Source organism: Perca fluviatilis, chromosome 12 (genome assembly GCF_010015445.1).
Source record: "Perca fluviatilis chromosome 12, GENO_Pfluv_1.0, whole genome shotgun sequence".
Classification (NCBI taxonomy): domain Eukaryota; kingdom Metazoa; phylum Chordata; class Actinopteri; order Perciformes; family Percidae; genus Perca; species Perca fluviatilis.
Genome location: NC_053123.1, coordinates 24,854,580 through 24,866,727, shown reverse-complemented (window position 1 = coordinate 24,866,727; position 12,148 = coordinate 24,854,580). Strand labels below are relative to the sequence as shown.

At 39.0% G+C, this 12,148-nt stretch overlaps 1 protein-coding gene across 1 annotated transcript; it reads left to right on the top strand.

The window, feature by feature from the left end:
* The first annotated feature begins 7,463 nt into the window (after nt 1-7,463).
* On the top strand, nt 7,464-10,338 carry LOC120570482. The gene is made up of 6 exons (XM_039818864.1): nt 7,464-7,870; nt 8,424-8,537; nt 8,639-8,748; nt 9,328-9,505; nt 9,684-9,769; nt 9,840-10,338. The coding sequence occupies exons 1-6, from the start codon at nt 7,660-7,662 to the stop codon at nt 10,257-10,259; spliced, it is 1,119 nt and encodes a 372-aa protein (XP_039674798.1). The 5' UTR covers nt 7,464-7,659; the 3' UTR covers nt 10,260-10,338.
* Nucleotides 10,339-12,148: the final 1,810 nt, after the last annotated feature.

Here is a 12,148-nt window from a genome sequence, read left to right as displayed (position 1 = left end):
ATACTTTTTTTTTTCTGTAGCCTAATGACACATTAGTGCGTTTTCTTTTTCTTTGGGCACATCGAATCACGGTGGTTTAAATGGAATTAAATAGTATTTCATTTTTATTGCAGTGACAACGAGAAACAGTAAAGGGTCCTTACATGTCACTTAAAACAAATCTCTACAAGCTAATCTTAATGAATACAAATACATGTAGGCTATAAAGTATGTATTAATGTAAAACATGTATAACTGTAAGAAGAATCTTCAAAGTCAATTGTATTTTAAATACATTTTTATATATTAATTAGGCTAGTACTTTTGCATAATAACTACATCATACATAATGTGAAAACAATACAAGCATAACAATACAAGCACAATGTTAAATATGATAAAACAAGCAGAATCTGAATCAGCTTTAACGGCAAAGTACAGTAAGTGTGAACACAAACGGCTTTTTGTTGCTCTCAATGTACACACAAATAGACATAAAACAAAGACAAGAACAACAATAGGTGAACATAAACATTTGACTATTATGCTATAGGTATATGTAAAAACACATAAGCAAATACACATACATATGCATTCTAATGCGCATACAGCTCTGAGGATTGTAAACAGTAAGACAATTAGGGTTTACATGATTAAATGACTATCAAATATATAATTTACTTTAAAGTCTTGACTGTTAAAGGTATACCGTTTTTTTTTCAACCGGTAGGCCTACCCTATTTTCCCATGTTTTAGTGTTTAAGTGACTGATGGGAACAACAATGTTTGAAATTGGTCCAGTATTAAGCAAGATCGCTGCAGATGGCAGCCGAGAAACCAGCTTCAATCTAAGTTAATAAGGCAATTGTCCAGCCTATTTTCCTTCACAAAGGGGCTCGTTTTGCCACTGACAGGTTCAGATTTATATTCTAAGTGTCTGACAACATTATGGTAAGGATTTCTAAGGAGATTGACATTTCTGTTAAAGAGTAAGATTTTTTTTAAACAAAAACATCGGCGAAATTACATTTGCTAAACCCACCAGACTCCATGTAAATAAACAATATATTGTAGCATCATAAAACACACTTCATTTAAAGTCGACCGAAACGAAATAAAACTATGAAAAGCCCTTTTAGGTCGTCTTTCCACTTTTCCAACCATCACAACTCTAGTTTTGGTTGAAATAAACACAGTTTACCGATTTACATGTGAAAATATGTTGGCTCTATACACGCTAAAAGTATTGCTTTTTTAATGGAGTCTGGTGGATTTAGCACTTCAGAGATGTTTCTGGTTAAACAGAAAGGTCTCAAAGAGGTTTTAAAGGTCTATCACTGAAGGGATCCTTTCCAAAATGTTTTCAGACACTTATAATATTAATCTGAGCCTCAGTGGCAAAACTAGCACTTCTGTGAAGGTAAATACAAGCTGGACCCTTTTCACAGCAGACATGTTGACTTGTCATAGTAGGAAAAGCACAGCTGAAATTGATAACCTTAACGATCGCTCAATTCCATCAAGTGTCCCAGTGAGCGGTTTCAGTGAGTCAGCATGCACAATACAAGGACCTCTCCTAAGTGGAAGGCAGCCATCATTAATGGTTTTGAATACACCTGTGCTTTTCCTACTATGACATGTCAACATGTCTGCCATGAAAAGGTCTATTGCCCTATTACATTGTAGCTTGTTTTGCTGCAGACTGCAGCGTTCTTGTAGCCTAGAAATCTAGATGTACCCTATCGGCAGCAAATGTAATTTGCAGCCAGGGGGTCTAGCAACTCTCTGTTGAAAAGTAGAAGGTCGGGGATGGCCCCAGGCGGGACGCAAAATTACGAATCCCACTATGGCCACGCCAAGACCCGCCCTACGAAGCAGCTTGATTGGTTAGGGTTAGGCATTTCACCTCGAGTGGTTAAGGTTAGGGTTAGGGGATTGGTCAGGGGATAGGACCTGTACGTGTAAGCATGGACGCCTGGCCAATAGTAGTGTGTGAATGCAATTGAAGGGCGGGTCTTGGCGTGGCCATAGTGGGATTCGTAATATCGCAGGCGGGACGGCATGAGACGGGACTGCATGACATGGGACGCTCCAGGCTGCAGCCATACAGTCTTGGTTGGCTTGCGAGCTGGAAAAGCCAAACTCTAGCCGGGCCAATCACATCGTGTATAGAGTCGGTGGGCGGGCTTACCATAATGACGGCAGGAAATGAGTTTCTCCCATAGGTTTCTCCCTTATATACTGTGGTTTCTCCTCCCTCTAGAGGAGGAGAAACTCATTTCCTCATTCATTCAGTCTGTACCAGGCGCATTTTAATGCAGTTTATTATCTGCATGAATAAAAAACGTATTGGTTTATGTTAGGCAGACTATAAAACCTTTTTTTGCATGTCCTTTTGTCGACGATCCGGTTGATGAATAAGCTGTAGCCTATTTAATTCACAGAGAGTTTACGTCGGGAGATGATTGAGTCCCGACGATGTTTTTTCATTTCCACATAACCGATTTGAGAGGTATTTTTTAATCACAGTCCATTAGATATGTAGATAGGCTACCTTATCCGTCCTCATATCACTAACAGCAGCCATCGTGGACAGGCTTTAACATCCCAGAAGATTATTTGTGTCGCATTACGTTTTTTGCAAACGGCAGTTTTCTAGAGGATCACACTGTAGTAAAGCCACTGTATGCAGAGCTGTCAGAAAAGTGTGGCTCGCTCTGAAACGTTTTTTAAACGTTTTTGTAGTGTTCCCTGGACACAAACCAGTGAGAGCCATTAAAAGAAATAAATGATTATACATTATAGTTCTGTTAATGATCATGGTGCTGCAGCCTCAGAATGGGATTAGTAGCCTAGCCTAGTAGTTTACTTTTTCGCCCGCAGGATTGCACCTAAATGAAATTATAGGTGTAATACAATTCCAGTTTTCCCCAGTAATATTATATAACTGTGATTAAATATGAAATTAATACACTGTTAATGCTTACGCATTGACTCGAGCAGCAATTTTCTCCCAAACCAATTCTCTCTCTGTTGCAGCAGCAGCCGCTATCCTGCTTTTTTAACGAAATGCATGTTCAAACCATAGACTGTATATTATTAGCAGTCTATGGTTCAAACTCACTGTTTGTGCGCATGAGTATTTCCGCTGACCCGTATGTTTGTGGTTGTTGCCATGGTGAATCGTAGAATCATGGCTCCATTCATGCTGCCTTTTTATAGTGGTTGTGCACGCGCGTAACCCTGAGTGAACCTACTCCGATTTGATTGAACCAACTCAAATCAGCTGTTCTGGAACCGAAAACTCGGAGTTTCCCATCTCAGGGTAAATCAACTCAGGGATCAGGGTTAGACTCAGAGTTTGTTAAACCTCCTACCTGGAACGGACCCCAGGTGTGTGAAAACATGGAGGCCACAACAACAAAATATTTGCTGTTGTTTTCTTATACGAGCATCCAAACAGCACATCGCTACGTAGGCATTTGACGTCGAGTGGTTAAGGTTAGGATAGCCGATTGGTCAGGGGATAGGACCTGAACAAATGGGGTTACGTTACCTTGCGTAAGCATGGATGCCTGGCCAATAAATGCTATTGAAGGGCAGAGACAGAGCTGTCAAGGAAACAGCGTTGAGGATGCAACTTTTTCGTAACATCTTTATTTAGAACAAAATTAAGCAAACAAATAAATGAATTCAGAGTCACTATATAAAAGTCCCCAGCCGTTTAGAGTAGGCTATTCAAGCTTTATCTTTTATTCATTTTTTTATAGTGTATTCAACCCATGGATGTATTAGAGTAGTGTATAAGAGAACGATTCAACCTCATTCGAAACCTGTGGTCCTCTGCACACCACACTGAAGCTTGTATAGTGGTAGGGCTATAAAATAAAAATAAATTCAGACATAAGTGCATAATTTCTGGCTTGGGGTTAGAGTTGGCGTTCTGTAGTGCATTTCCCATTAGGGGAGAGTTTACATTTATGTGTATATTATTTTTTTTATGATGATCCATAAATAATAATTGTCTTTTCATCAGCAGAGGGCGCTGCTCCTTCTTTAGTTGAGACAGGAAAAACAGCACCAATGAAACATTTTTACAGTTTTTTTCGATTGCTAAACGATAGTAGGCACAACTGGAGTCACATGTGCAAAACTTTAACTACAGTCTGCACAGCAGCAGTTCATGTGGACCAAACTCTAGTTCATTTTTCATTGCTTGAACACAGTTTTCAAAACTCTACACACTTATCCCATGACTTTAACCACAATGTGCACAACACTGTAGATTTACAGCACTTTGTTCAAATGCTAACACACTGCTGTCAAAACTGTTAACCACACATTCAAAACTGAATAGATTTCAGTCTGGTGCCTATCAAACACTGCTGATTGGAATTTTAGCTGAAAGCCTAAGCAGGTGTCTTGTTTTAGACTAGTTAGTGAACATATATGGTATTTATACAGAGAAAGATCAGAAAGCCTTTTTGTAGGCTAATACAAACACCAAATAAGACTGAAACAATTATACACTGTACCGTTTGAGAGAAACAGGTAAAAGAGCAAAGATACCAATATGTCCAGGGAAGATGTCTGAGGTTATGTACACAGCTATAAAAAAAAGTGAAAAACACTATATCTTTACAATAGTAAAACTGCGTTCTTACTGTTTTTCAGAAAGTAATGGAGGTGAAAGCAATAGAAACACCACATTCATTAGTATTTAGAGATGATGCAGACATCCAATGTGATGAAAAAAACTTGCCACATGATGCTGGAGAGAGGCAGGATTAGTTACACTATTCTTTGTTACTGTTATGCACCTTTATTTTTTTCCCCCCAGTAATTCCATAAATCACTACAGACTAAATACTTTATTGAAGAAAACTGCTGAATTTCATTCCTTCTTGTTTACCTTATGTAAAAATTGGTATGCTATACAATCTATATTTTTTCCTTAAATAAACTGTTGAGTAGTGTCAAGTCACTCTAATTGTTCAAACTGTAAAGATGAGAAAGTTTGTAATTTCTGTATTGGTGTTTGATGCTAGTGTTTTTACCCTCAGTGTGTTATGAGTGACAGTGTGTGTTATCTTAGTGAGGCTTGTGCGTAGTGTTTGGCTGCACTGAGCCTGTTTTGAGACGTGTGTTAAGAGTTGTGTTGCTTTGAATGTGTTTTGCAGGTGATGTGAACTGTTTAGCTCAGGTGATTGTTGGTAATGCAGACTGTGGTTTGAGTTTTTCACATGTGACTCCAGTTGTGCCCAGTGTCGTTTAGCAATCGGAAAAAACTGTAACATGTTTTTTATTTGGCAGTGTGGACTTTTTGCTATTGTAGTCTACTTTTAACTTCTAAATAAATTAGAGAATACATAAATGTGTATTAATAAACACATGAATATATAAATAAGCCTACAGAATAAATAAATGCTTAAAAAGAATAAATAAATGCTGTAATAAATATGGAAATAAAAAAAGAATAAATACATGCATAAATAAATAAAAGTTGAAAACCTCCTTCCTCATTAGACACTAACATAAATAAATAGTTCTAAATATAGGTGAGGTCTCCCATCTAAGTACTGAATCAGCCTGATCCTGCTTAGCTTCTAAGGTGGGGCTTGTTCAGGGTGGCATGACCACAAACAATTCTAACCGATGAACTCAAACTATTTATAGATGCTTGTCTGCATGTTGTTCTCAGAGACTGTTCACCTACAGTCTATGGTTGTTCTTCATGTGTGAGGATTTTCCCTTTCTATTAGCCTATCTTTAAAAGATAAAGCTGGCTCTATAGCATCAACAACTCCAAAAAAAGAAGAGAAAACAAACCAACAGTGAATAGCACTAGGGCTACTACTCATGCACCAGGGGCCTGTTTCACAAAACCAAGATAAGGGATTAAGCTGGGATTTCCCCGTTATCCTGGATGAATTTAGCCTTGACTCGGTTTCACGAAATCACCATGGAGATTTATTCTGTGCAGCTAGCCTGCTCCCGACCAGGCTAACAGCCAGGATTTCTTTAATCCTGGAGCCTTTTCTGATCACCCAGCAGTGGTTTCACCTTATTGTTATTAGCCTGGATTAAAATACCACAGGTTCATATTGCTGTTCATTTAAGTACTGTTATTATTTCAAGTTGTGACCATTATTTTTTTATTTATAATTATTCATGTGACAGTCATTGTTACTGTTATATTGCTGTATGAAGACTGCTGTTCATATTGTTGTTAGAAGTTTGATGAATATATTACGGCAGTTGTTGAGATAATTAGAAAAGGCTGATACAATTTCAAATGTGTTTTAAATGAAGTCTCTTACTAAGGGCAATACATACAGTGCTGTACATTTCTATAGTTGACCAATGCACCTTGGATTATTTTAGTTGATTCTTTTTTTTTTTTAATTCTTTAACAATAAGGATCATGTTTGTTCCACTTCCATGTACATTGTATTTGGCATTCTTAGAACACAATTTGTGTTGTCCAGTAAACTGGGACTATAATTTGGGAGGATTGTACAATTAAAAAAAATGTTTATAGTGTGCATTATATTTATCACTTAATTATCTTTATAGTTTCTAGATTTTAGAGTTCAAGTTCTTCAGTGTCTTTATTTTCTATGTCCATACATATGAGGGAGCAAGGCATGTAATAGCCTATGTAGAGAAGGAAACTCGTCCTCTATAAAAAATTTAAAAAACGCGAGAAAAAGCGTGGCAGATAATAGCAGACAGACTGAATCATAGTCTAAAAATATACATTTATGAACTGCTCTTAACTGAAAGCATTCAATGAGTCACTGTCATTTGCAAAACGAACAGTTGTAATCTTTGCATTAAAAGCGAGCAGTGGAAGTTAATATGACCATGAGAGAGAGAGAGAGAGAGAGAGAGAGAGAGAGAGAGAAAGAGAGAGAGAGAGAGAGAGAGAGAGAGAGAGAGAGAGGAACAGAGTGAAAGAGATATTTATGCATCATATTCTAGCGTTGTAGAAAATTGATCATGGTAAATTTCCTGAGTAACATTATCTTCTGCTTACTTTTAAGGCAAATAGTAGGCTACAACTGTTAATTTGTGCAAATGATTAGTAGCCTAATCCTTGAATGGAATGATTATGACGGCTTCAATTCAGAGCCGTGGTCAGTTAATATATTTAGGCTACTATACGCATTCATTCGGTCCGTGATCGTCTGCTACGCTTTCTCTCGCTGTTTTATTACAGCGGCCGTGTTTCTTTTCTTTTTATACAAATAATGTGTTTCACGTCATCATACTTCCACAAGAAGCTGCTGCTCACTCTGTATAAAGTATGTAAGCCTACAATGCGTATTCTCCATTTTGGCATCATTAAATCTGTGATCGACCTCGCGGTCTTTTAAGGAAAGCCGTGGACGCGCATCTATCTCAATGACTTCAGCCACACCGGCCTTCCTGAAACGCACAGATTAGACTATAGGTCAAGGGTCGCTTTGTATCCAGAATTTATATATATTATAATATATATTATATATATATATAGGCCTAGCCTACTACCCACAACCAAACTTGACTCCCACGTGCAAACGCACGTACCTGTAGCATTTGCAATTAATTTACCAGATTTAAGGGCGCAGGTGTGAGACGGTTCTCAGTTCCCATTCAGCGTCTTTGTTCTCGTCTAGTGGCAGTGGGATATCGGCCATGACTTCTACCATGATTTCTGCTCTGATGGTTTGGGTTTGTATCTGTTTAACACTAGCCCAGCTCAACAACGCAGGAGGTCACCGAGACGCACACGGAAGGTTGGCCGGCCAGGACGAGCTTTCTGACGGCAACAAGCAGCAGTTTGAGGCGGGTTCAGAAGACGCGGCCGACCGAAGCACCCCAGCGCCGGTTTGGAGTTTCCTCAAAGGTAAACTTTTTTTTTTGTGTGTTTTTGTTTGTTTAATGTGGTCTTTATTCAAAAGTTAAAACCTAATATGTTAGGGATAATACAGCCTACGCAGGAGAATACAATGTAGCCTCTGGCCTAGTAACCGTCATGGTAATCCTCTTTATTCTTCATTTCCTTTCGCCCACCATTATGTGTTTCATGCTTCTCATAGTTTAAGTATCGGTGGATAAAGAAACTTGATACAAATGTTTCTTTACAGTAGTCCCAGGATTAAGCATAGTTGACATTTGGGTTAAATAACTTTTGCTTTCTTATCTTTTGATAAGACTGATCGCACTGATATCTGTACACTAAACATAAAGCTATTGATAGCAGATGGCTGACTTAGCTTAGCACAGACTGGTAGGGCCTAGCTGGAAGGAAACCGCCAGACAACCAGAGGACGTTGTTGGTCCCGACCAAGATATGGTACATTTGGTAAGGTTTGGAGCTGCCAACCAGCCAATTTCCCAAAATGTTGAAAATTCAATTTAACCCCTGGATTTTCTTAATTTAAAATTCTTTATTTCAGGGAAAGGAAAAACTCCTGAAATATCAGACTTCAACCAACCACAGTTCCGCTGCAGTAATGGAGCACTTACCCTGCGCTTTTCACCCACCCGATACACCAATCTGAATCTGGAAGGTGTGTTTCATTTGGCCACCTACAGTGTTTTTTTGCCATTTTTAGAAAAGCCAGTGCTAGCTGTTGTAAGAAGCCTAATGTTCCTCCATCTTTCCCCACAGATGGGACTCCGTTGTTGTCGCTACCTGACCGGTGTCACGGTTCCATTCATGTCTACAGGCAGTATCTGCTGGTAAAGCTTCCCTATACTGGCTGCTACACAGCAACACAGGTAACCTGTTTTTGTTTGCCCAAACGGAGTACTCTGGCTGACAATTCAAGGGTTCTGGTCTTTGCAGAGTGGTGTGCTGATTTTGCCAGGCAAATGCCAGTGTGTTAGCTTTGAGGCTACACTGGTGTCTTTTCTTAATTTAACTATTGGTTAAACTTCACCTGTAGTGGCCTCACAGACGCTGAAGCATAACGCAAATTTATAATAACTTCTCCTTGTATGCTAAGCAGTTGCATTTGAGTTTATTTCATTATTGAATAGTATTTTAACTCCTGCTCATTGTAGTCTGGTTAGCTTTAGGGAAGAGGTGGGTTTGGCATTTAATGAAGTTTTCCTCTTCATTCTGGGGATATGTAGATACAAAATTTCCCTTATCCATATAGATAATATCAGCTGTAAATCTGATTTGTATCTTATAGGATATCTAATGCACTTTTCTGAAATTGCATGTCTCTACTTTCCTCAGTAGCAACCTGTTTGGTCAATGTGCTATACATGGTCAATACCACTTTTATTTTGACTGACTAAATGATTCTTCTTACTAAAATGCTTTTTATAATTTTTTTTTTTCCTTCTCAGGCTGAAGAGGGCAAATACCCATTGCAACTGCATTATTTTGACAATCTGCTGCAGAAGAACATGGTAGGCATGGCTGTCTGTGAGAATCCAGGAATGTCCCCACTGGTGACTTGTGGAACAACAAGTATCACTGTGAAGCTGCCTCATGAAACAAAACTAAAGGAGGTTAAAGAGCTTGGTAAGAAATGGGTATTTTGTTGCAACTTTGAGGTAGTCTTGGAAACCAGGGGAGAATGTGTGGAATAAATTCTTAGAATTGTATTGCTTTTTATAGCTTGAGCAATTATTGTGAACATATGTTTCCAAGCCTTAATTTGTGCACACTTGTAAAGTAAATCTGACATTTGTTTCTGCAGATTATTTCGTTAATGAAGCCTACTCTGTGAGACAACAGAAGACCCCCAATGCTTTGTTTGTCGAAATATCAAAGTTGCCAGACCAGGTAATTCGAGTGCAAAGCATATTATCACATTGTTGTTTTAGAGTGAAAACTAACCTTTAGGTCTTTACAGGATTCTGGATTTGAACTAGTTTATTTGGATTCTACTGGGAAACTGTGCACAAAGCTGGCAATTTGTTACCAAGAAAAGTTGAGCCATCGTGTCAAGAGAGCGCCAGAGGAACCAGACTTTGAAGATACTCCCTTTGAACAATTTGCTCTGGTGCACTCGAGGAAGGACACTGGCTTTGAATCGAGGCAAGACACAGAATTTAAATCGAGGCAAGACAAGCAATGGATACAATCAATGGAAACGGCAACTCAAGCTGACTCAGAAACTGTTAGCGAAGGTGATAGTACAGAATTGTTTGAATTGTGGGGAATTGAAGACATTCCTGAAGAGGCATACGATGAGATTACTACCCCGACCGCCCCCACGATCACGACCACCAACTCAACCAAGACCAAAGCTGCCTCCACACGCTGTGCATAGTCTTCTGCTGTGCATAGTGTTCCGCTGAAGACAAGTGTTACTTTTATTGTTTAAATAAAATATTGAATGCATAACAAATTAAGTGACTTTTTTTTTTTTTTGTTTCTCCCATTTATTACTTATATATTTCTGCTATGGAAATGTTTTTTATTTTACAAAACTTCCACAAATTGGGTTTAAATTGTCTTTTTAAAAATTACATCAAATGTACAGTACAGCTAGTTTTCGCTCTTGATCTCTCATGTCTTTGGAAGACATCAAATGTTTCTCTCTGACCACTCATCTGGGCATTTTCTGCAATACACTATCAATTGGTAGTGGGAAAAAAATGGGAGCATGTCAAGTCTTGGGGTTGAATTCCTGAACTTGTTGTGGCTAGCTCATGATCTTGTTGCATGAAACTGTAAAATATGAGTTAGGAGATCGGGAACAAACAAGCTTTAGAGTAAGTTTGTTCCTTGCACTGTGGCCTCTCAGCCCATGGGATGTACAACTCTTTACTGAGGACAGTGACTCCTGTGGTCCAGCAGCTTCTAAAGCATAGCAGAGTTTTCAGACCTTGGCAAAGGGCCTACAGTTGCCAGTACTTGCAATTCAATCAGGAGAGACTTGTTTGCAGATATGCAAAAGGTTTATTGTATAAGAGCATGTAGCTGTACAGTGTATTGGAGATTGAACTCCACTGTCATATTTAATACATTTAATATAGGGGTAGGGAACCATGATGTAACCCCCCCCCCCGATGGAATCCAGACACCGGTGGTGGCGGAGAAGGGCCGGAAGACCAGACCGAGGAAGTACTGGAGCGACAGCCAGAGAACCACCACGACAGGAGGCAGAAGGGGAGGAGGGTTGAATGCCTTTCCTGGAATGGCTGATAGCACAGGGAGAGACGCAGATTTTAAAACAGTGATGTGACTGTGATTGGCGTATGGGATCCTTGGCCATTCCTGATTGGTTTATCAGAAGTTGACTCCTCCAGTGCTGATTCGCTTTAGGGGAAACTGATTACGTGTTAGGTCTTCCTGAAAGAATTTGCGCTGAGCTTCATTTTTCACTCATCTTTGGACCTGAAGTTGCTTTGTGGTGGCCCCATTTGACACTCCTTATGTGTGTAAATCAATTATGCACTCTCAAAACCATACTGGACTTTCCTATTGTGATTTTTGTAAGTAAATATGCGCAGTTAAACAGATGCACAAGTTACCAGATGTAGTAAATATCACTGGTAGGAACCAGATGTAGTAGGAAGTTAAGAGGCCTTCTCGGTTTTCATTTTATGTCCCCAATATTGATGTAAAAATACTGTCAGATGCTGAAGTAGTTTTTGTCAGTCAGGTTTGACATCTTTTCAGAGGACTTTATTTAGAAACTGGTTGGTACTTATACTGATGTGCCCACAATGTCCAAAGGAGGTCAGGTAGAGACAACATCGCAATGTTTACTGGGCAGTCTTCAAGAAGTTAACCTAATTCACCTATACATACTGTATATTTTTTTTGAGTTAGTGTAAAGTTTTTTTTTTAAACCTTAACTATGTAAAAAGAGCACAATATAGAAAGCTAAAAATCAAACTGATTTTTGAAGAGATCTTTCTCATGCTGCGGATTCCACCGTAAAACAACTAGATGCAGTTACTGTGACTGCGCTTCGTTACAGGAAATAAATATTGTACTCGATGTGTACTATGTTAAAGTACACTGGTCCTCTCTAGCAATAAGAAGAGAGCCACAGTTTTATTTCTTTAGAAATGTCTCTTAAAGCTACCTTAGTACATGACCCCTCTTCTCAAATTGAATCAGACCAGAGCCAACATATCCTTGACGTTCCACTTCTGGGATTGCTCCGTTGCCGCCGGCAACTGCTCAGTGAACTACATATCTCGTCTC

Coding starts and splice junctions, on each gene's coding strand:
- LOC120570482 (XM_039818864.1), top strand. CDS start 7,660: ATGACTTCTACCATGATTTCTGCTCTGATGGTTTGGGTTTGTATCTGT. Junction 8,538..8,638: donor CACCAATCTGAATCTGGAAG/GTGTGTTTCATT, acceptor CTTTCCCCACAG/ATGGGACTCCGTTGTTGTCG. Junction 9,506..9,683: donor AAAGGAGGTTAAAGAGCTTG/GTAAGAAATGGG, acceptor TTGTTTCTGCAG/ATTATTTCGTTAATGAAGCC.